We start from the raw sequence: 25497 nt of genomic DNA, 5'->3' as shown, positions 1-25497 counted from the left end.
CCGCCTCACCACGTATTTTTCTCGTATATGAAATTGATAGTAGAAAGGAAAAAAATTAAAGAATTATAAAATAAAAAGCAATAAAGAGATCTATTTGTATAGTTTATACTGCGTTCACAGTTCTTTTATTATTTTGAACAATGATATTCAACCACTTTTTTAATATAATTGCACTTTGCGATTTTTTTGTTCGTTGAATCTTAAAAGGACTGTGTCCACGTCTAAAAAATCCAGTCGCTTGTGCTCGAATGCCAGAAACGATAAATTGTTTAATCTATCAGTGGACATGCTAATACGTTGAGGCCGCATGATCCGTGTCAATGCCGAAAATGATGATTCGCATACTGCCGTTCCGGACGGAAAAGTTTCAATGGTTGCAAAAAGGTTGTATACGTTTTCCATTCCTTGGCACACCTTATACAGCTCTGTCAGTATTACAGTCTTAATTTTTTTATCTATCGGCCTCTTCAAATTGTTCAATTTCTCATTTTTTGCACGAATTTTATCAATGTATTCTTTGGCAATTTTTAGCTCAATTTCATTTGGCAATTTGATGCCTAACTCGGTCAAAGGCTGCAGCTTTTCCAAATCCATCTCATTTGCTGTATCGATAGCTGTGAGAATGGCATCGTTTTTTATGAAACGATCTGTCATTTTCATGGCTGCTGAAACCTGCTCAGAAATGAATCCGAAACCACTCTCAGAGTGATCTTAGAGGGTTTACATGAAAACGCTGTCAGTGAGTGACGTTCGTCGCGTACAATATGCAGGCATATGGTGCCTCAAATTGCTATCTAGATTGTTTGATACGCATGTAATGCAGCTTTTTTTTAATATACGTTAAATTTAATCTAAAAAATTTGCCCCCCCACGAAAAACTGAATTGCTACGGCTCTGAGTGGCAGGCAAGGTTGCTGATCCTATCAATGAAACATTACTCGTGAACTATTATTTTCACCGGCCATGCTCTACCCGTGCGGCGAGCAGTTTGTATATATTCCGTGTCTGCTTCATTCATTCTTTCCTTCCACTCAGAGAATTGTACCGCTTGGCAAAGCAAGCAAGCATCATATATGCACTCTGTTCGCTCGCAGTGAGTTCGTTTCGAAGCGTTTAGGTAGAAAGCTATTCGGTGGTGCTGATGACTCGCGTTGAGTCGAATTTTCTACTCACGGTGATTCGTTCTCTGCGACGTATGGCGGTACAACTGAATGACCGCCCAGGATAAAACTTTATTCCTGTATAAAGCTTATAAGAAAGATGTCGAATCTTTTTGAATTGTCTTCACTGCACATTTCTTCGGTGTTTGCTATACTTCAATCGTGATTTGTAGCGTTAGGGACAACTTTGATACCTACCAGAATATGTTATTGATTAATCATCAAACTGTAAAGGGTTATTAATGGAGTGTTTTTGTGTGTCGTAAATATGTAACTTTCACTCCTATTCCGTAGTTCTATAATAAATTCATTTTGTGTTTCGATCGAGTTCGACTTTTCCAAACAAATTATACCTCATTCGAAATGCCAAATTGGTATTTTTCATTCGGTCGAATGTAGGGTTGTTTATTATGCCTGAGAAGTAATAGTCCCAAGTTTTTGTCAATTATTATTGTTTCTCATGATCGTGAAACTATTTATATACCGATTACAAAGCCATTCGACGATCGTTAACTTAATAATTATAAACATATGTGATGACACTAATAATTGCTTTTAATTTCATGTTAATCATTCATAATAAACTAATAGTATTTGTATTGACTTCGAGACAAGTTGTGTCGAACCAAGTCAACTACCAAAAAGATTGAGACCAACTTTGATGATACACACTATTAGTTCTTACAAATACAAGAAGAACCATAAACACCAAATAATTCCGTCACATTCTATATACAGAGCGTTAGAGCTACAATATAATAGAAACTAAAACCGAAATAGAACTTCAATAATTTTGTATAAGGCACTAATTTGGAGGGCAACATAAGATTTTACTGAAGAATGATATTTCTATTATTATCAAAAACAAACAAACTCTCTATTTTTTTACTTGTTGGAAACTGTGCCATGGATAATCGAGCAATGAAGACCTTCCGCAGTTTCCAATAACGAAATAAAAATCTAAAAATCAAGTATCATACAATCAAACACAACAAAATTATCTGTCTCGTGACATTAGTGACGTTAAATAAAGTGGAATTAAATGCATTTTTTTTTCTTGATCCTATATTCTCCTACTATCTCCTGATTATATGATAACAGAATTATATTTCATTTGGACTCTTTGTATGTGATCCTTCAAGTATTCACGTAAAAATTTTGTTGCTCAACATAGTTTTAAGGTAAATAATGCAATGAGTAGTTTCAAAACTGAATGTGTGATATGAGTAAAAAATTCTAAATCGCACTATCTGACAAATCGATAAACCACGCGGATTGTGTTATTTTTCAAATTGAAATCGTTTCCTACAGAGAATATGATCTGTAATCTGTTTGCATTGCATATTGATATTGCGTATTGGACTTGATCATTCATAATCATATGTGATTTTTAAAAATATCACTGTAGATATTTCAGTCCATTTTCAAAATCATAAATAAAATAAATATCAAACCAACCCGAAAGAGAATATAAACTGCAAAATTTTCACTTTACAAAAGTGATTGTCCTCAGGTGATTCAACCACAGACTAACAGACAGGACACTCAAATTAGATTCTTCAATCATTTTAACGGTCATTCCGAATATTCCTTTATTTGGGACAGTACTCACATGTGTCATGATGGCGCCACGTTACCCTATCAAAAACATCCTGTCTGTCATCTAGACTGTGTTTATTTTTTTCATTTACCGACAGAGTTGCCATTCATACAGAATTACCTATAATGTATTGATTTGTATACGTCCATGCGAATTTCATGCAGGATACAGATTTAATACATATTGCCAAAACTATATACATAATTGTGCCTACTTCTCATCCTCCAACGCAAGACAAAATCGAACCTGTTTTGTTACACTATTTACTTGCTTCTGGTCTGCCGCCACTTAATTTCGGGTGATAACTACCAACACAATAAACAATAGTCTGGATGAACAACGTTGAGTCAAATAAATGGTTACCTTCCAACATCGCGAAAAAGTTAAATATATTATCAACGTAATCCAATAATTTATTGTGACGATTCATTTTCAAATATTTTGATGAAATCAGGCATCTCTGCAAGCAGCTGATCGGTGTTGACAAACGAGGGGAAACCAACTAGTAAAAAAACTTTTACATAACACAAGGGGTGTACAAATAGTAAATAGTTCGCGCAGTACAATATAGGTGGAGCTAGTGCATAACGAAAATTTTTTTTCATAAGAATTTACTCATACTGTCATGTCTGTTAGTCTGTGATTCAACTCCAGCTTTTTTAAAATTCAAAACGTGAGAATAGTATTCGGTGAAATCTGAATAAACTGTTTCATTAGTTTTATTGCAGTAGGAAGTACATTATATGTACATTAGTATGCGATTTAAAACGACGTTTTAAAGTGGACTATCAGTTTTATTTATCAGTTTTATTTATCAGTTTAATTTTTATCCAACCCAATCGTTTCGCCATCTTCCAATGATAAGTAATGATATTACGTTTAAAGTTTTCCAAGCTAATTTGTGATGTTCAACGCACACTTAAACAATTAAACTAAGCAAAATAAAAAATTGCTTCCATCGCATCGCTAATTTTTGTCTTCAACTTTTTTCGTACACTTGCATTCATGATTGCTGGCATTTTGACTCGCAGTGAGTCAAAAATTGACTCAATGTAAGCGCTATTCGTGCCTGATGATACCTGCTCTTGAAATGGTAGAGAATGGCTCACGGCGGAATAGCAACCAGCATGAAAAAGCAAGATCTCTTCTCTCTTGCGAGTCGCTCAGGCAGTCACATATTAAGCATAGCTTTTGCCTCGTCCGCCATTACATGCTTTGCTGTCTCCGTTCTTGAATCGTTCGCAGGCGGTGAGCGTTAATGAGTTGCGTGAGGCGAATTTCAGCAACCGTGGTGGCAGGTCGTGTCGTCGGTATCATAGTCTCATACAAATCTGCTAAATTTCATCCGGATCCGACTTCCGGTGCCGGAATCATATAATGAAGTGTGTTAAAAATTGGAAACCGTCACTTGAAGCTGGCGAAACAAAACATTTTAAAAAATGTCTTAACTTGTCTCGAAACTATTCCAATCGGTAGCCATTGTCAATAGACAACCAAACAACCCGATTCCGGCTATGCTGGTTCTCGGTATCTGATTCCGGAAGCACCGGAAATAAAAAGTAAAATAATTTCTAAACTTGCCTCAAAACTATTCCAATCGGTAGTCATTGTCAGTAGACGTCCAAACAATAATTTGGCTTTCTTGCTTGTTCTTGGGTTTTTTATGAATGACCGAAGATTGTAGCCATAGATTCAAAAATGGATAACCTAACCGACCTGAGTACTGTTTCACTTTTTAGGTTATACTAGTTTATGGACAAACCTTTTTAGTTTTCTAGAATCAAAGAACATTATTATGAATAATACCACACATTTATATGAGAATATGTGAGATATGAGAAAGGCATCATTACACCACTAGGTGGATTAAAACAGGTTTTTTCCATAGCAAAAGCATTATCCACAAACAGTTCGTTCCAACTGGTCAAACGATCACTGGCGCATTTTATATCGAAGGTTCAAAGCATTTGATGGCCAGAATCCATCGTACTCAACCCGAATATCGCGATCCAGAGAAATGGTGCACTGTGTGACAAATCAATTGTTGTCCTAATATAGATAATATTATCCAATTGTTATTCATCTTTTCGGCGGTGGATCGACAAAAACCAAAATGAGATACGAAAAATTTATATTATTTTTAATCATTTGTTTTTACTTTGCTTAACAAGGAATTAAACGATATGCCAACCCTGCAAACATTTAATCGATGAAGCAAGTTGACAGCTGTCTGATGCTTGAAAAAATGGAATAACAAAAATCGAGTAATATGATGACGTTTGTTTAGTTGTAAAAGTTTCCAAAAAGTTGATCAGCCAGTTTCGTATGCGAAGTAGTGAGAAGTGAATGCAATAGTAATTGCATTAATAGATTTACGCGTTCCTGCATTGTGTTCTGGTTTCGCTTACGATTTGATTCTATTCAATGATGATTCGCATTATTTGTTTAGTCGTTCACCATCTGCTCCAATGACAAGTAAACGGTAAACCAGAAAAAAAAATTGCTGAGCTTTAGTGCTGGCATGGAGCAATATTTTTTCTTCCAAAAACGCCCTTGAAACAGCGAAGAAAATACACAGGGGAAGCCTTATTAGGAAGAATAGCACGGGCAGCGTTCGGTTCTTTGCTCGCCCATAGTTTAAATTTATAAGGTGTTAAAGCGGAAACACACAGAGAGCAATGTCAATAACCGCAAACTACGACCACTACCATCGGGGCAGCGCTAGCTGTCCGGATCGATCGGATCGATGCGTTTGCTGTGTCCGGACAATGAAATGGCTACCAGTACTGTTCATCGTTGCGGTCATTGCCTGGTCCTACTATGCTTTTGTAGTGGAGTTGTCATTTTGTAAGTACAGTTTAGTGTGTTTAGGTTTAATTATGCTCCACTGGCGCCCGGAAGTTGATATTGGTAAATAGATTATGAATCATACTGAAACAGGTTTGGTGTCTTGTTCATACCGGTTTAATCATCTTTGTCTCTTGGTCACAAGCACGCTGAGAAGACCAAGTTCCACTTGAAAAAACTCGGCACCGAACCAAACAGACCGTGAAACATTCCTCTGCTTTCTTTCGACTAGCGCTATTTTTAAGTACCTTTGTTTGTAATTATGAACATGTTAATTCAATGCAAACTGTATGCTTCATGCTCTATTCGCATTTTTTTCGTCTCGATTGTTACAGTCACTGTGACCAGCGTACTGCAGCGAATATTGTTCCTGCTTTTCTATCATCTGATATTGGTTATGTTCCTATGGTCTTACTATCGGACCGTGTTCACCGAGATCGGTCGTGTTCCAGCACGGGTAAGAACCCTTTTTTATTTCTATGGGAAAGGCTTCATGAATGATTCATCCATGTCGAACGCTAATTCTGGGTTTAAATAAGGTAGAAACGAACGAGGTGATACTCGGGAAGGGTTTCCTTCGTTGTTAATATTTGATAAGATAAGAAGACAGCATCGTGATAGTTTGAAAATATAGGGTAAACATGATCTGTGAAGGAGTATTTTGCAACTTTGGGTGTTGAATAATGATTAAATTCGTACATCGATACATTTAAGATCCATTTGGCAATTGATTCTAATGAACGTTAGGAAAAGAAGACTCCTTCAGTTTTGTTAGCCTTTAGTTTTAAGAAACTGTTTCTGTTGAGTTGAAAAGTAAAGACAGAAATTGTTTGGAAATTTTCGCACTAATACTAACTTCTTCTGTCATCCACTTTGCATACAGTTCCGCGTACCCCGAGCGGATCTGGACCGACTGTTGCGTGCCTCAAGTGAAGAAGAGCAGAAACAAATTCTGGAAGTGTTCTCCAGGGAGCTGCCGATAGTGACCCGAACCTTGAACGCGTCGGTGCGGTTTTGTGAGAAGTGCCGGCTCATCAAACCGGACCGGGCTCACCACTGTAGCGTGTGCGGTGTGTGCGTGCTGAAGTTGGATCATCACTGCCCCTGGGTGAACAACTGTATCAACTTCACCAACTACAAGTTCTTCATACTGTTCCTCGGATACGCGCTGATCTACTGTCTGTATGTTGCCTTCACCACGGTTATGTACATGGAACTAATCTGGAGTGTGAGTGGGCGAGAAGTGAGGTTTGCCAAAACGTGAATTTTCTTACAGACATTAAGCTTTTCTTTGCAGGGCAAGATCGACGGGCGGTTTCACATACTTTTCCTATTTTTCGTATCGCTGATGTTTGCCATCAGTTTGGTTAGTTTGTTTGGTTATCATTGCTACCTGGTGCTGTTAAATAGAACTACTTTAGGTAGGGTAGATAGACGACGTACGTCTTTTGCGTACATTTTAATTCCAATTTGTTATTTTCTTTGTCAGAATCATTCCGTACGCCAATTTTCCGGTACGGTGGACCCGACAAAAATGGATTTAGCCTAGGAAAATTGAACAATTTTCAGGAAGTATTTGGCGATGACCGGCGGCTGTGGTTCGTGCCCGTATATACAAGGTAAGGGCTTCATATTTTCCATTTTATGCTAACAAGGGTAGTGGCTTAAGTCTAACAGAAACCGGCACGCGATTAACATGTCCAGGTACCAAAATACTAACATAAAAGGTGACTGGGGCAATTAGAGGCAGTAATGCTATGCGAAGCAACCTTTCAGCATGTTCCGGTTTTTGCTTTTCTTTGCTAAACGGAATTCTTGATGTCATTCGATAAGCTGTAATTTTTGTACGACGTTCAATAGAGACTTGAAAATGTGCTGGTAGATTTTGGTAACCAATGTCAATTAAATAACCAAATTTTTGATGTTCTAAAATTTAACAAAACAAGTTTTTCTATTGCATTTCGTTAGGATTGTTCGATAATTACAAGGTGTCAAAACCGGGAATTACAAGCCCAAATATAAGTAACAATTTTCAGCATCATTACTTTTTTATTTAACAAGTGAAAAGTAGGAAGCAATACTCAATTTTGCGTTTGAGCGAAATGTTCAGTAGAACTGTTGAAACAACTTATTGTCCCACACAGGTTCTATGTAAAGCAATCCTTTAGAAATTAGGCCAATACACCATTTTTTTAACAGCAGTTTTAAATCAATCAGAAAACATCAGAACTTTCATGGTTGTTATTAACATCAGAATAATGATAGTCCGAATGGAATTCAATAGCTTTTACTCAATCTAATACCATTTTCGTTTTCAACGGTAGCACCAAACGGGTTTCAATGGTTGCAGAAAACGATGCCTTGATTACACCCAAATTGGAGCGAGTATAGTCCCAATCATGTCAAAACACTTGTTTCGCCTTTCTCATGTAGAAAGGTTATGCAGGTCATTATGAAAAACGACTTTACAACCGAGGCTCGGAGGGCCCGTTGTCATATACCTTTCGGCTCAGTTCGTCGAGATCAATGTCTGTGTGTATGTGACAAATAATGTCACTCGATGATGATTGAGTCGATTTTCACAAACTCAAATTCAAATAAAAGGTCTTATGGCTTCATACAATTTTCTTGAATTTCATTTGGATCCGGTTCCGGAATTACAAGGAAATATGCATAAATTTATTAAAAAATGCGCACTCCACTTTCTAGAAAGCTCCTTAACCGATTTGCACAAACTAAGAAGCAAATAATAGGTCTTAAAATTCTTGAAAAAGTCCCTTTAAACTTGATCCAGATCCGACTTCCGGTTCCGGTATTACAGTGCAATTAGTGAAAATTTTGAATTTCATGGGTAATTTTTCACAGGCGATGGCGAAACTAGGTGCGAATTTTTATTAAACTTACAGCTGAATTCATCCAGTTGGCAGTTCTTGTTATTTAGTGCATATATGAAAGTACTCTGGGACTATTATTCCCCGGTTTCCGCTTCCGAAAGCACCGATAATAGTGAAGAAAATCTCCAAAAACGGAACTCACTTCGATTTCAAAACAACGGTTAAGCCAATTTTCTCGAATCATAATTCAAATTAAAGGACTCATTGTCTTTAAATATACTGTGCAATTTAATCCTGATCCGACTTTCGGTTCCGAAATTATAGGGCGATGAGTGTCAAAACATTCAAATCGTCATTCAAAATGACAACGCAAAACTAGTACGCAGCGTGCTTTGTTCAATAGCGTAGGGTTGCCACATTAAAATTTATATTTTTCAGGTGAAAAAAATGTAAATTTCTAATTCTTCTATTCAGTTTGTACCTACTTGTTAGTGCTATTACAAGATCATGATAACGATGCTTTTCTATAAAAGTACACTTATTGCCTTTCTCATATAGAAAGTTTATGCAATCACTTGAAAAATTGACTAGTGAAAATTGGCCCAGAGGGTTAAGTGTTCTATATCATTCGACACAGTTCATCGAGCTTTTCAATTTTTAAACAGTTATGTCAAATTAATATGAATCTGTCTTTATTTGGCATCATCACACTAAATTATTAAACACACGATACCCTATAGGTACAGTCGGAGGTCGGACCCGTAAGAAATTAAACAGTAACCTATAGGAACTTTTATTTGAGCCTGTTTATGGAAATCGATCAAATCATCTCTGAGAAAATTGCGTGTATGTGTGTGACTATGTGCAGGGTGGCAAGTGACCGGGAAAATCGGGAAAACCGGGAAAAGGTCGGAAATTTGGTTTTACCGGGAAAAACCGGGAAAAATCGGAAATTTTAGTGCAAATCCGGGAAAAAATTCACTAGTCCTAATCTTAGTAACGATTTTCAGCATCATTTTCCTGATACAACAAATGAAAAATTGAAGGCAATTTTGTGTTTGAACTAAGTTCAGAAGTGCAGTACAAGTCTGGAAACATCTTATTGTCCCACACAGGTTCAATGGTGCTCAATCCATTGAAAATGGGTACAACACCTCATGTCTCAACGGTTTTTGTATGGGTTTGACAGCAATTTTAAATCAATCTCTTAGTTGTCATCAATAACAGCACAATGAAACTGGTCGAATAGGTTCTGTGAGAACTTGTATGCACACATTCAGGAGAGGCTTCAGTGGTTACGCTTATGGCAGTTGAAAACAAATTGCTGTCTCAGTTGCAACGTCGAAACGGTTCTGATATCATACCATATAAGCAGTGCACAACCCGTAAATTTTGTCACGAGACGCCACTGGTTGTTAGAAGGAATCGGGTTTGCGGGAGGAGTGTTGTTCTTTAGTTCATTCATTTTTAATTTTTAACTTTATACTTTTTCCAGACTATACCAGGCAAAAAGTATTGGAATTCACTAGAGATGGTCAGTCCGCGAACGGTCCAAAAGAACTAGTTCTCCTCGAAGATTGAGTAAACTGGAGTTCTTTATTGAAGAATGATAGCTCTCTATTCTTCTCAATGGATCACTTTCATCACCCCTTGGCCAGATACGTTTCTTGTTTTAATCCTATTGTTACATCGAAGTTACTGGCGAAATAAAAGACAAAATAAAGATGGAATACATTGGACTGGATGGTACTGTTAGTTCAGAAGATGAACGTTTGGACAAACTGTGGATGACATTTTTAATTGTAGCTCCAAGGAGATACCCGAAAAAAACTTATTTCTCAACTCTCGATGTTTTTTTTTTGGACATGGGATTTCAACTTAAAGCTTGAACGAGAAAAATATTTTAAAAACCCTGAACATAGGCTATTTGAGCCTGGTTAAAAAACCGGGAATTTTTAGTCTCGCGCACCGGGAAAACCGGGAAAAACCGGGAAATTGAAATCGCTAATTCACTTGCCACCCTGTATGTGTCAAATAATGTCATTCATAAAACAAAAAATCTCGTAGTCCCATAGGTTGCTATTGAATTTCACACCATCATTTAGAGCGACGATGCTAAAAGGGTAAAATTCTTCTAGATTTGGCCTAAAACTGATTTAATTTGTAGGCTATAAAGCTTGCTTCATTTAGAATTGATACAAACTTTTGCTCATATTGTGGCGCTCCTGGTGGACGGATTTGGAAATTCTTGGCGCCCACGTGTCGGGAATTTTGTCAGCTTCACGTATGATTTTTGACATTCCGCAAATCGACTGTACTTTGTAAACAATCAACATGGAAGCCGAAAGAAGGGAAAAAATTGTGCACAGTTATTTGGAAAATCCATTGTGGTTTGCATCTAGGCTAGCTAAACCGATGAAATTGCCCAGAAATACCGTATGGCGCGTTATCAAACGGTATAAGGCAACATTGACGACGATCCGGAAGCCTCAAGCCAATCGTCGGAGTGGAACTGTCGACCGGAAACTGCGTGGTAAGATTTTGAAGACGATCAATCTGTCGGACCGTGATTTGGCCAGAAAATTCGGTGCTGCTCATAGTACCGTGAGAAGAACTCGACCCCGGGAAGGAATCAAGTCGTATCGAGCTAGCAAACAACCAAATCGGACCATAAAACATAATAGTGTGGCCAAAATTCGTGCTCGGAAACTATATGACCAGGTGCTGACCAAGTTCGACGGGTGTCTTCTGATGGACGATGAAACCTATGTCAAGACTGACTTCGGGCAAATCCCCGCTCAAAAATTTTACGAAAAAATTTAAAACGAATTTTGCCGTTCATTCGATCCCACGACCATCCCGTAATGTTTTGGCCAGATTGGGCAACTGTCATTACAGCAAAGTCGTTCAAGAATAGTATGCAGAGAAAGGGGTCCAGTTTGTTCCGAAAAACCTTAACCCACCCAACTGCCCCCAGTTCCACCCTGTTGAGAAATACTTGGCAATCATGAAGAGGAGACTCCAGGAGAAGGGAAAAGTTGTCAAAGACATCAATCAGATGACGACTTGGTGGAATAAGATAGCTAAAACGATGGACGAAGAAGGTGTGCGCTGCCTAATGAGCCGTGTTACAGGAAAAAATCGAGAATTCCTTCGAAACCGTGACGAATAATTTTATCCCTATTTTTTCTTAAAAGTATGAAGAAAACGCTACATTTATATCAAAAAGATCTTGATTTCAATAATAGATAACTGAAATACAGGCAATTGTCTTTGTTCCAATTCTATCTGAAGCATGCTTTATTGAAGTTTCAATATCTCGAAAATGTGGAAATATGTGGATCCAATTTCAACAAAGTTTGAAAGTATTAAAAATCAAAACACTATTAGAAAAATTTGTAGTCACAATTTAAATTTACTTAAATTCATATGAAAACACACTTTCAAACAAGTATGTCCTAAGATTCCCCAATATGTATGTATCATCTAACATACGGTATTCATTGAACTTGCACATCAAATTCAATATTGCTCAAAGTAAACGAGGACCACTGTTCACTGCTGTGTTAAAAACAAAAACAGCATAAGTTTGTGAAATTCGGTTCAACCATCTCCGAGAAAATCAAGTGCCCATTTTTGTTACATGCACACACACACAAGAACACAGACAGAGAGACATTTTGTGATCTCGACGAACTGAGTCAAATGATGTATGACACTCGGTCCTCCAGGCTTCGGTTGAGTAATCTGGTTTCCAAGTGATTGCATACTCTTTCTTAAGATAAAAAACAGTTTTACAGAAACAGTGTAGAATTATCAAAACACACTTAATCAAATGCGATTGAACATTAGCAATAGAAACCGACCGTGTATTGCTACTTCTTTATTTATCAAAACCAATTAAGCTTGCAACATGTTTTTCTGAAACAACTTGCTTGCGAATAGCACGTAGCTTGCCATTCTGTAAACTGAATCGATTCCTGCCTGCCGTTCAATGCCGATGCCGGACACGTCTGAATGCTGATGTACTTGGGAAGGAGAGAATGTTAGTTCAATGCCGAGGAATCCTCTGAATTTCCACACGCATTACAGGAAAGTGTTGTTTGCAAGTAAATTTTTGAATAATATTGCTCTGGGTAGCCGGCTACTGAGAATACGTTGCAATTTTATCGTGTTGTGCATTAATATATGTTCCTTACTAAAATACGAAATTCCTTTCGAAACTCGGGACATCTGGCTGTCGGGAGGTTCGCTTCCATTTCATATATTCAATTAATTGTGTTCTGTTTTTGCCTTTCTCATATAGAAAGGTTATGCAATCACTTGAAAAAACAACTAGTAAAAATAGGCCCGGAGGGCCAAGTGTCATATACCATTCGACTCAGTTCATCGAGCTGAGCAATGTGTGTGTGTATGTCAAATAATCTCACTAGGTTTTCACGGAGATGGCCGATTTCCACAAACTTAGATTCAAATGAAAGGTCTCACGGTCCCATACGGAATTCCTGAATTTCATCCGAATCCGACTTCCGGTTCCGGAGTTATAGGGTAAAGTGTGTTCAATATTGTACACCGTCACTTAAACCAACGAAACAAAAAACGTAAAAAAATTCTAAACTGGACTCAAAACCGTCATTCCCAATCTTAGGGTCAAATGAAAGGTCTTATGATCCTATAAAAAATTACTGCATATTTTCGGATTCAACAAAAATTTAAACCGTCGCACAGTGATGCCAAGGTGGCAGAAATCCAAAAAATAAATTTATTTTTTTCTTGCACTGTATTATTTTTCTGAACTCTCAGATAAGTGAAGGATTACAGTTTAAAGTATAAAAGTTTTTGAATAAGAAAAATCTCTCCATATCCTTTCAAAGCTAGGGTATTGTAAACTTTCTTTTCATTCTTCCATACAAAATATATGGCGCAATGATGATGTTTCGCGATTAGAGTTCTACATAGGTAGGAAAGGGCTGCCACTGTTCAATAGTATTTGATTTTATAGCATTTTTTCTCTACTTTTCAAAAACCTCTATGCGATTCTGCACATCTCTGCACTTTAAAGGTTACTTTCAATTGTTTGCGGGGTCGACAATAAAAATCACAAAGACAAGGGCTATACTTTTGTGAATTAGGTCGGTGCGAGTAAAATTTGAATAAACGGCTATATGATAAATAAAATCAGGACATTTATAACATGCATAACATAAAACACCTATATAAATGTCGTTATATAAATCTATTTATAATATATCAGGCGTTGGAAAAAATTAGTATCGTTTTTTCTTTTAAGTTTCATTTTGATTGAAATCTGATCTGATATACAATGAACCTTATCATTGCAAATGTCAGGGACAAGGATATTTGAAAAGAACATATCTCTCCTGCAGACGAGTAATTCAACCACGGTATGAAAGCTCTTTGGAAGTAGTTTAATATGTAAGTAGTTTCATCTGCACCTTCCTGCGCCTTTTGATAATAGACAAGTTAAAATTTTATTTAAAAAAGAACATGAAAACCTGCTCTATTTCATTAAACTGAAATGATAGCAGCATAGTATGTTTGAGAAAGTTGTGTAATTTTTAGAGATGAAAAACTTTGTATAACATGAAAAACACATATAAATTGAAAATATATATGTTTTCTTGCGAAAACTGGTTTCTGGACACCCTTTTAAGAAAATACATTATATCATGAAATACACTCAAGTTACGGGAATCGTACCTTCAGCAAACTTGTTTGAAATAACTTTCTGCACAACTTTGTCGAAGTAACTTAGCCCCTAAGTTGGCCCTGGGCTAAAATAAAATTTTTATCTCACTTTTAGGGGGATTAATCACATAAATAAAATTTACCAAGATCATTGAACTTTGCAATATATAAAGCATTTTTATAAAGGAAACGAAGAGGTTAGAGCAAATAAAAGCAACCAAGTAAAAATCACAAACATTTTCCCTACTACTCCAGTAATAGCCAATATTCGAAAGTGGTAAAGTATAGCACATTTCACATTGTAGTAAATTAGTTCAAAAATTTTAGTAACTTAGTTAAGGAACATGAAGGATTACGGAGGCGAACTACTGGGATAATAGAAAAAAGTGTTATATCATAAGATATTTCTAGCAAATTTTATAATATTCCTGTTGCCAAAATATTGGGGGGGGGCATGCTTCCTACAATAAATCTTTGGGGAGGGGGTCTCAGGGGGCTATATTAGCTCAGGGCCAATATAGGGGCTAAGTAACTTCGACAAAGTTGTGCAGAAAGTCATTTGCAGAAGGTACTATTTCCGTAACTTGAATGTAATTGATGATATAATGTATTTTCTGAACAGGGTGTCCTAAAACCAGTTTTTCTAACAAAACATATATATTTTAAATTTATATGAGCTTTTCAAGTTTTACAAAGTTTCTCATCAGTAAAAACTACAGAACTTTCTCAAGCATACTATGCCACTATCATTTGAGTTTAATGAAATAGAGCAATTTTTCATGTTTTTTTTTACATAATTCCAACTTGTCTAGCACCAAAAGGCGCAGAAAGATGCAGACCACTTACATATAAAACTACTTCAAAAGAGCTTTCATACCGTGGTTGAATTACTCGTCTGCAATCGTCTGCAGGCAAGATATGTTATTTTCCAATATCCTTGTCCTTGACATTTACAATGATAAGGTTCATTGTATATCAGAACAGATTTCAGTATTTTTCTAGGTTAACAATGGGATTGGGGAACAATTGATTGACTTTCAATTCACATAATATGTGTTGCACTGGAACTAGAGAAATTACAATAAGAAAAATGTCATTTTTCACACTATTCATCCATCGTCAATTTTAGTAGTATAATTGCCCAGAACTTGAAAAACGCTCTCCATATTTTAAGCAGAGATATGGAATTTAGAAAGAAACTAAACTTAGCAACGCTTCATAATGTGCGCGACGTAATTCTTCTAACTGCCTACTAAGCAATCACGCTGCCAGAGCAATCATGGGTTTAATCTTCCTCATCCTGCACCGATCCTCTATCCACAATCTCACGGTTTTACTAATCCAGCCTTTTTGTACCTTGCATACCCTAAAGCACACTAAATAAAGTCCTCATTTTTTTGGTTGAATTGTGATATCCAATGATTCTAACGCACCAAACCACCAAAACCCCACCGACAATTTTAGTAGCCATGTTGTCCTGAAATCCTGTTCTCTACCATTTTACTTATAGCCTCGGGGATGGAATGGTATATCCGGTGCAAGCATCTCATCTACCTTCCGTCAGCATGATGAACTCGGCGCCGCCGTCGGATAGCAGCAATTCCAGTACCCGCATGACACTGATGACGAAGGAGGAACCTCGGGAAGACGTTCAACAGTCCCGAATAGAGATGGTCAATGAACAACAGTATCGGCTGCAGCTGCAGAACGGCTCTGCTGCATACGCGGGACCGCACCGGAAGCTACCACAGGATGTTGTGTGAAGAATTGTACCTGGCCAGCAGGCGAAACTAGCGTGTGAATGCAATGATTTTCTAGATTTACTTTACACCAATAAGTCTTTAATCTTAATTATCGAATGCAATCAGGATTTCCGTTGACGAATGCTTTGTGTGTTGTTTTAATCTTCAGACTTGGGAACAGTAACTGTGTTTGAACAGTGAGTTCCGATCATCAACTATGTTACAGTACAATCACAAAATAAGATATCTATTTAGCCTTTTAATTGCGCACATTCATTAGGTATAGAACGAAGCGTGACAACGATATTTGTATTATTAGCGCCGCTTTCAATCAGTAACTGAATTAGTTAGATATGTTATAATTTTCAAAATCCTAACGCTGAATAAATGTAACTTGTTTTTTAAAAACTAAATCTTCGTCATGTTTTCGATTTGCGAAAAATTCAAATGGCAGGTCAATATACGCGAACAAAATCAAATACCAAAATGAGAATACATAGAAATCTGACTTGATTGATTGTATGAACCGTCAGTTTGAATTTTTGTTTGATTTAACCTGTCAATATATGATCAGATATCGCATTATGTTATAATTTTGCTGTTCATAACAAGACATTTTTGGAATGGAACTTTGAAAGTTAAAGTTTTTTCATAGCAATACAAAAAGATTTTTTTTTACAAATCATATGTTAAATAAGCCTTCTCTAGAAATGTGAAAGCTTGTCAGAACCTTATTCATGGTAAATGAAAAGATTTTTCTCATCATTTTTTCAGCCTTTTCGTGTCCAGGGCGATCTATGGCTCTTTTTTATTGTCTTGGATTGAGCGATTGACATTGTATGCCATAAAAATCAATCTACTTGGGTGTAGCCATAAATTTACCGATGTACTTCTTTCTGCTCATAGAAAAATATCTTGAGCAATGCTCCGGGGAGTTTTATGTGAATGATAAAAGTATATATCAAGAAACAAGGCGACAGTTATGATGATTATAAATTATAACAACACTTAAAAAGTGGAATAGTTTTGAGATAATCTATGATTCCCGAACTGAAGGTCTGATCCAGGTGAAATTCGACAACAACCAAAAAGATTATAAGACCTTTCATTTGAGTTCTCGAAAATCGTTCCAGCCATCCCTGAGAAATTGATATCGCAAATATGTATATGCAGCGAATATGGGATTAACAATTTTTTACCAACATTTTTCGACGCTTCCCGAAATTAGGGACCGGTATGATCGAAGTGAATTTGTCAGCTAACAAGTCAACAATTTGCTTTTAAGGTATTAAATCTTCTTTATATTTTGCCTTTTGAAAACACGATCTGAGATTTAAGATCCGGAAGACGGAATTGTAAGATCTTTCAACTAAATCTAATTGGATGCAAAAACTAACTCTGAAACTCGTGGTCTGAGAAAGTTTAGTGACATTTTTTCATATTTGAATCTCATATCAATCAATAATATACACGGTAAACTAGATGCACCTAGAAATAAATACTTATGTAATACTCAGAAATTTAGTTAAAAAATATCTAGAATTTGGTGCAGTCTCTTCTACCCATATCTGGTTAAAAAGTATCTCAATAATTTACCTACATTCTGGGTTTTTGCATTTCTACTGGATTCTTAATAGAATGCACCAAGGATCAAATAAAAGTGCACAAACTCAGAATCTAGGTAATTTATTGAGATACTTTTAAATCAGTTATGGGTAAATAAGATTAACAAGAAGGTGATTTGCTCTTATTTTCCACTAAATTCAATCAAATTCTAGATTATTTTTGTACTTACTTTCACAGTACCACATTAGTATTTATTTCTTCTTATAATTTAGTTCATCTAGTGTACCGTGTAAGTCAGTTTTTACAGTAACTGCTTATGTCGTTTTCGTTTGAGAAACCTGACTCAGACTAAGTTTGTTCAAAACAAAAATTTTCACTAAATTGAGTTTGGGTGTGAGTGAACCCGAATCAAGTTTAAAACTGACTCGAATCTTAGTTCAATCACGTCGAAGCTAGATTCGGAACTGGCTTCGAAAAAACGGGTTGACAGCAGTTTTTTTCGTTTTTGGGTTATATAAGACTTGTTTCTCGAAAAAAAAAATCTAGAGAGATTGAATTAGAATAAAACAAACTCATTATTAGTAATCTTAAAACTAATTACAGTAACCTAATTAGACTGCATGAAGAAACTATGAACTTTTGAGTTTACTCCAGGCCGGTCTGTGCTCGTTTTGTTACAAGGTGAAATACTTTTACGAACAGAGCGTGGGACTCTCCTCAGGAATACCCAACTGTATAATTGGAACAACCCAGTAAAACACCTTGGATCTCCGGATCCAGTGATTTCGATTGGATGATGGCTTTCGGTTCATTGGCGTCCCGACGATCCATACCAGAGTTACGTCCCAACGAAGGAAAAACTCCCGAACCGACGCTTATTCGCTAATCCCTATTGGTATAGCGACCAGCGGTCGCGGCTGTCTAAAGCTCGTTTGAAAACTTCTATTGGGCCATTGATCAAGTTCGAAAATCAAATGGCTGTCACTTCTGGTTCCGGATATAAAATGGTATAAGAGACGTAACCGTATAAAAAGACATAAGCGAAAAAAAGCATTGTTTTGATGTGGAACACATCTTTATTTTCAATATAGGGGTGCAAATCAGAAACTCAAGGAAGAATGCACGAAATAATGTGGTCAGGTTTTAAACACTTACAGCTCAGTCTATTTTGTATCAATTATTAATATTCTTCTATCATTTGATTGGAAATATTTCTAAGTTTCTATTTGAATGTATTATGCCACGTATTTTCAATTACATATGATTGAAATTTGTAAACGTGTTAATTTTCATTTTTTAGCACTTAAAAATATGTCAGAATGTATTGAATAAAAGATAGATTTACAGTAAAATTGAGTCATTTTTGACGCTCATATATGTCGGTCTCAGAAGACGGATATTTACACGATTTTTTCTAGGTGTGTGGATCAATAAAATTCAACAACCAATCAGTTCGGTAACACTCAACTTAAACACTTGTAGTATCGTCGTTTTTGTATTTAAATAGTACACCATTGAAACATCGGTTTGAATTGATCTATGTTCTCACGAGTCAATCACAGCATGCTGTAATGATGTCATCCGAACTTTCACACAAAACGGAATCTATAAAAATTCAAACCTATTTGACTATAATTGAATAATTCGTAGTAGTTTTCTGAAGCAGTAATCCAAAATACATAGATTCTAAGAAGTAGATTCGTAGTAAAAGCATAAATCCGCGTGTTGAAAATTTTCACATCAGGCTTGTCGGAAACACCAATCTATTGTGGACTTCACGTAAAACAATAACAAGCATCAAACATAGCAAACAAATCACCGGTGGCGCTTATTATCAGTGTTGGGAAGAAATCAAAATATCGAAAATCGTGACTGAAATTTTTCACAAGCGATTTACAGACAAAAAATTATCGATCAGAAAACTCACCGCAAAAAAAGTTCAGTACTGATTTTTTGACAACGCGATTCTCACTGAAACTGATTGCACATGGCAAAAAATCAGTTGTGCTGCAGCTCACTAGCGAACAGCCTCCTCGATGATATTTAAGAAAAAAGTTCGCACATTGAATATATCTGATATGATTCTCGGACAGAAGATTTTTGGAAAATTACTTTTCATAGCCGTCGTATCTCAACTCTTTGTAGAATACATGATGAATTAATTCACCGATGAACAAAAACTGAACCTTTCTGAAAATGTTCAGTGTGCGTAGAGTGGTTGATAAGTGAATTAATAGTGGTGATGTAATAAAATCAGCCCTTACCTTACCTTAACCTTAGCTTGAATAACGTACGCAGAAGTAACAGTAGCGCGGGCTACCGCTACGCTAACTCAAACGCGCCATTCAAACATTGCGCCTACTGTGTGTTCGAGACTGTGTGTTCACACCAAAAGCGCTGTCTGGTGTAGAATAGGTGCGGTAATGCTCCTAAAATGCATGTATAAAGTTACCTGCGCATTTAACACAACCACAGTGGCTAATGGAAAAAAAATACAGCCGGTTCTCATTAGAAGCGTTGTTAGTGTCTCCGTATAGTGGAAAATCTAGATTTATTTGAATTATGATAACACGTAGATAAATTGCATGGCTTTCGGCCAATGCAGACGAGCTTTTGGAAAATCATGGGGACTCAAACCCAGATACATTCATTGGATCTACACAACTATTCTTAGACCAATCTTAGCATATGGATGTCTTGTATGGTGGCAGAAAGGAGTAGTCGCGACAGTTCAGTCAAAGCTAAATCATTTCCAAAGGATTGTCCTAATGGCGAGGAGGACAGGAGCATTCACGACAATACCTACTGCTGCTCTATAAGCGCTACTGTGCATTAAACCACTACATGTGTTCCTAAAACAAGAAGCATTATCTTGTGCATACCGTCTTAAGGTTACAGGGCTTTGGAACAGTAACCCTTTAGATTATGCGACTAGCCACACTCGCTTGTGGTCTCAAATGGTTACGTGGGATGAGTATTTACTCGCTCCTAGTGACCTAACTCTCACATGCAGTTTTCCTTTCAAAACATTCAATGTGAGCTATCCTCTTCATGAGGAATGGTTGTCTGATTGTTTGGAACGACAACTTGATGAACACATAGTTTGTTATATGGACGGTTCTCTGTTGAATGGTCGTGCTGGTGCTGGTGTCTACTGTCGTGAAATGAATCTAGAGCAGTCTCATTCACTTGGTAGATACTGTACTGTGTTTGAAGCAGAAATCTACGCGATTCTGTGTGGAATGCAATCGGCGCTTCAGCAGAGGATCTGTGGTAAACGAATTTATTTTTGTTCCGACAGTCAGGCAGCCTTAAAAGCACTCAGTTCGAATGACTCGCGGTCGAATCTAATGATCGCGTGTCGAACTCAAATTGAAGACCTCAGCATTTCAAATTCTGTTTACTTCTTATGGGTACCCGGATATTCTGGTATTACTGGAAATGAATGGGCTGATGAGTTCGCTAGAGCTGGTGCAACGAATGATTTCGTTGGTCCTGAACCAGCTTTACCACTTTCAACTAGTTGGATAAAGCACAATATTCGTTCTTGGGCTGCATCCAAACGTGCCAGCTACTGGCGCAGCTTGCAAACTTGCGCTCAGACAAAAGCATTTTTACCTGATTTAAATCTGAAAATGTAAAAGTGTCTACTGCATTTTTCCAAGCATCATTGCAGTATTCTGGTCAGAGCTCTGACTGGACATTGCAAACTCATTTATCACATGGCTCCCATTCAACGTGCTGAGTATTATTCGTGTGATTTGTGTGAAAGCGATTACGGTACTTCACATCATCTGATATGTAACTGTCCCGCATTGACGCAGCTTCGTATCCGGGTTTTTGGTTCTCCATGCATGGTTGAGTCTGTGTATGCGGAGCTAAAATTGAAGGATATTCTCTCGTTTCTCACCCAATGTGGTAAGGAGCTATAGTCAGAAGGGTTCATCGTTCTTCCTGGAGTGAATGAATCCCTTCTGTATTCACCTTAAATAGGGTTCAGCAGATTGTTTGGCATCCTTTAGGGGGTACCGAATTTACTTCTGCTCGTACATACTGCGAATCGTTCTGCATTCTTCCGAGAGTGCAGAATGGTGTCGCTATTGTAAAATCTCCAAATCCTCTCGGGGGTTGGAGGTTTTATTAACTGTGCATCGTTCATCAGAAAGAACGCACATAGTAATAAACCTAAATATGTTTTACAGCAGATTGTTCGGAGCCTCGTAGAGGTTCAGATTTTACTTCTGCTTCCACTAAATGTGATCCCCAGCAGATTGTTCAGCATCCCTTAGGGGTGCAGAATTTACTTCTGCTTTTTTGTGTTTTTGTGTCGTCAATTTTTCCCATCCTCCTAGTCCAAACCTTACCATCTCCTTTCAATCCTTCCCTCTCATTTATCGGGAAAATGATGCTAAAAACAAATTGATGGCAAGGCACAAATCTCCAAATATCAAGGAGAACGTGCCATTTGAGCCAATTTGTTTTGATTCCTGATTCCACTAGAAGCGTTGTTAGTGTCTCCGTACAGTGGAAAATCTAGATTTATTTGAATTATGATAACACATAGATCAATAAGACTCCTTCAAAAGCAACACAATTAGTCCAGGGCTTCTCCATCATTTTATAACCTTTCTTTTTGAACGATTAATGTTTCCATTTAATTCCACCATATTTCGAAAAAAAAATGAAATGAAATATAGTAGAATTTAATGGACAGAATTTTTTCTTTTTGATAGATTTAGTTCATTCCACTAGCCACTCAAAAAAGTAATTTTTGAAGTAGAAGTCGCTAGGGACCATACCCGGTGAATATGGTGGGCACGGCAGCAATTCGAAGCCCATTAGGTTCAACTTCGTCATGATTGCCGCTGTTGTCTTCGATCCACCGTGCACAAATGCGGCACACACTTTCAAAACAGCTTCCTCATATATAAATGTTTATGCAAAATAATGTACACACTGTCGTATGATATTTTTAAGATATCGGCTAACTCACGCAATTTTGATTTTCGATTTCGTGGACGTTTTTCACGGTAACCGGAGTGGCCGGTCTCTTTGGTATCAGTATGAGCAGGAGGCAGAGTCCTTGTAGCACTTTTTAAGCCGTTGCTCAGCTTGTACTGTTTTTTCATCAAACACAATAATAAATCAACACACACAATCGTTTCGAATTCATTGTTTTGTAAATATCAAGACTAGCATCACTTAAATCACTGTGGACTAGTGGACTAAACATCAGAATGTCATGACATTTTGATCGGTAAGTAGGTGCTCATAAAAAACAATACGGAAATTTTTGTTGCCAACGCCATCTATGTATCAGTCCCAGGACTTATTGTGATCACGTGTTATGTACTAGAGATAATATAACGTTTAGATTGTTTTGTATCTCTCAAAAAAAGGCTGAATATTGTTTTTAACGATATTGATTGAAGTATGTTTACGTTTTTCTTATTATAGTCTTGGCGATGGAGTGGCCTATCCGGTTCGGAGCTACGACGAGGACGCCGAATCGTTGCTCAGTGGCGAACTGGCAAACCATCATCGCTCCAGCAGCAACCACGGCATCGGAGGTCAACAGCCACAGCGACAGGTACTCAGTGATAAACATGTGATCGTACCAGGTCTGGACGACAACGACGACGAGGACGAGGACGATAACGATTATGAAACGACAATCTTCAGTCAATCCAGCAGCCTGTTACGTTAACCCCTCAACACGAGTGCTATCCGATAGCAACATTAAATGGGCTTTCGCTCCTGGTACTACGTATGTGATTTTGTTTTTTACTTGAAATAGAACTAGGTCTAGCGAAAACGGTTCGCATACTGTAATAGCAAATAGGGCAGAATTTCGAACGGTGTACAGATTGGAATGGATTCACTCAAGAAGAACTTTCTGTTGCTAAAATAAATATTGTTCTCGAACGATAAATTGTACGCTTCGATTGGTCGCAACATTTACATTGTTGTTGGGTAGCTTAAATTTGTTTTATTATCTCATTCGACGAACCTTAAGAGTTGTAAAGTACTGAGTTTTGATCGAATCTGGGTAAATTATTTTATCTGAATTCGCAAGTATGTACAAAAAATTACGTCCGTAAAAACTTTTTGTTCAAAATTTTGAAATACTCTCAAAGTTTGTGCTACTTAAAGTTCTATTTATTTTTAGAAAGTTCCGCAGTATCAGGAGGCGAGGTCTTGAGGAGACCCATTTCAGACTGTACAATAGATAAATTCTTACCTTAGCTACAACAAGTTGTAGAAAAAGATGAATTGATGTACAGTATAAAGGCCTTTTTTTTAGCACTCAGATAGCTATACTAAAAACACTCCGAGCCGGTCCCACTAGGGATCGAGCTTTCGAAGAAATGTGCTTTGAATGACATACATTTTTGTAGTGTTTGAAAATTAATATGACTGCATTCATTTGTTATCTTAAACGAGCGCATTTCAACGGAAAACGTGATATGAATCGATTGGTTTCTATTCAAACAAGTTTTTTTTTTAACTAGAATAACAAATTAAAGACAAAAGCCCGGTAGAACCAGTGACCAGTAGGACGCAATACTGAAAATGTTCAAATTGTTACTTAACTTGACAGGCTTCTAAATTCGTTCATATTTCTGATTAAAATAGTTAAAGTGGTTGGCAATATTCTGCGGCAATTTCGGAATTTAGAACTAGATTTTAGTGTTATTAGAACAAACATAGTGATGTGAATCAAAACACCAACGATTCACTGTGCGAATTCTGTGCGATTCACTGTTAGAAAATCAATTACTTTGTTTATTTAGTTTTTTTTATTGTATAAGTTCTCAATTCCTTCATCAAAGTGCATTAGATTTTTTTTAATGAATAACCATATCATTTAGTTAGATTAACAGTCAAGAAGGAAACTAAAGAGAAAACGATTTTATAAGAAACTTGACTTTTGAAATAGTAATTTGTAACGATGTGATTGAACCTGTTAATGTAACATTCCTTATTTCAGCAATAGTGTGGGTAGTTGAAGTTTTAGTTATATATAATAATTTTAGATCATAGTACTAGTTCCTTAACAGAGCATCTATCACTTGATAGTAATTTTTGCAGAGAAGTATTTTTGTTTCGATTATTTCGGTTTTAGTCTTAAGATCATTCGCCTTGTCGAGCTAGTGAATCTTCCTGGCCGTGTGTGCGGTATTGGGAATCGAACATTGACCCTGTTTGGTCTTTTCGAAAGGAAACAGTTTGTCAAGCCTGGAAACCTTCCTTTCAAAACTCTATTTTCAAAACTACGAAGTGGATAGCCTATCAAACTATTATCGAAAGAAATTATGTAATTAATCCAGTATTAAGATAGTTTCGGCAGGAAAGTATCAGAACAAAACTGCTTTTAGTTCTATCAATTCTGTTATAAAATTGAAACTTCAATTAGCGAGTGTTGAAAAAATTAACTCGTGTCTGTCTGGTACACGCATACCAGTCCCCACGATACAAGTTACATTTCAGTTACAATAGAACAGTCATGCTATAGGTACTCCATATTATTTTGGTTGCAGCGCCAAACTGTAGAACAATCAAAAACAGTGAAAAAATCTATTTTTAAATTTTGATAGAAAATTGAATGTGTGAAATAATAAGAAAATGGCTCACAGTTATGATTATTAGAAGAGTTCTGGAATAAAACGACTAACATCTCTACCATCAAAAGCCGAATCGTTTCTAAAACATCTACGTTCGAACTAAATTATCCTCATTTTTTCAGTATAGAAGTCACTGCATGGAACGTTACCATAAATGTATGCAAATGATAGTTTACTAAATATGATACTAGCAATTCTTGACTGAACAGATACGTATGGAGTACGTTGCCAACAAATACAAAAGAGAAGATTATAGAACAGTCATTAATAAATAAATTAATAAGTTTGTACATTTTTGACATGAATATCGCACCGATTTATTTGGATATCACATCTACCAAGTACCATCGTTTTGTCTTTTCCTATAGAAAGGTATTAGAATTGATGGAAACTTAATCCAAATCCAATTATATA

The 25497-nt window shown here is 36.8% G+C and overlaps 1 protein-coding gene across 5 annotated transcripts; it reads left to right on the top strand.

Annotated features, from left to right (window-relative positions):
* Positions 1 to 5031: 5031 nt before the first annotated feature.
* LOC131435360 (palmitoyltransferase ZDHHC15) lies at positions 5032 to 25382 on the top strand. 5 transcript variants are annotated; one of them, XM_058603172.1, is made up of 6 exons: positions 5032 to 5607; positions 5943 to 6064; positions 6491 to 6835; positions 6905 to 7028; positions 7097 to 7226; positions 22916 to 25382. In XM_058603172.1, exons 1-6 carry the CDS (start codon positions 5439 to 5441, stop codon positions 23163 to 23165), a joined length of 1140 nt encoding a protein of 379 aa, XP_058459155.1. In that variant the 5' UTR covers positions 5032 to 5438; the 3' UTR covers positions 23166 to 25382. The 5 variants fall into 5 exon arrangements, with proteins under 5 accessions (XP_058459155.1, XP_058459154.1, XP_058459151.1 ...); XM_058603171.1 differs by lacking the exon at positions 22916 to 25382 and adding an exon at positions 15661 to 16305; XM_058603168.1 differs by lacking the exon at positions 22916 to 25382 and adding an exon at positions 15661 to 16305 and having other exon boundaries at positions 6884 to 7028.
* Positions 25383 to 25497: the final 115 nt, after the last annotated feature.

The sequence above is a fragment of the Malaya genurostris genome, chromosome 3 (genome assembly GCF_030247185.1).
Source record: "Malaya genurostris strain Urasoe2022 chromosome 3, Malgen_1.1, whole genome shotgun sequence".
Lineage (NCBI taxonomy): Eukaryota > Metazoa > Arthropoda > Insecta > Diptera > Culicidae > Malaya > Malaya genurostris.
This window is presented reverse-complemented; position numbering and strand designations above follow the sequence as displayed.

Bases quoted from the DNA above. Each gene is read 5' to 3' on its own strand.
- LOC131435360 (XM_058603168.1), top strand. From the start codon at position 5,439: ATGTCAATAACCGCAAACTACGACCACTACCATCGGGGCAGCGCTAGC. The intron at 6,065-6,490 runs GTAAGAACCCTT...CTTTGCATACAG, and splicing joins TCGGTCGTGTTCCAGCACGG to TTCCGCGTACCCCGAGCGGA. The intron at 7,029-7,096 runs GTAGGGTAGATA...TTTCTTTGTCAG, and splicing joins GTTAAATAGAACTACTTTAG to AATCATTCCGTACGCCAATT.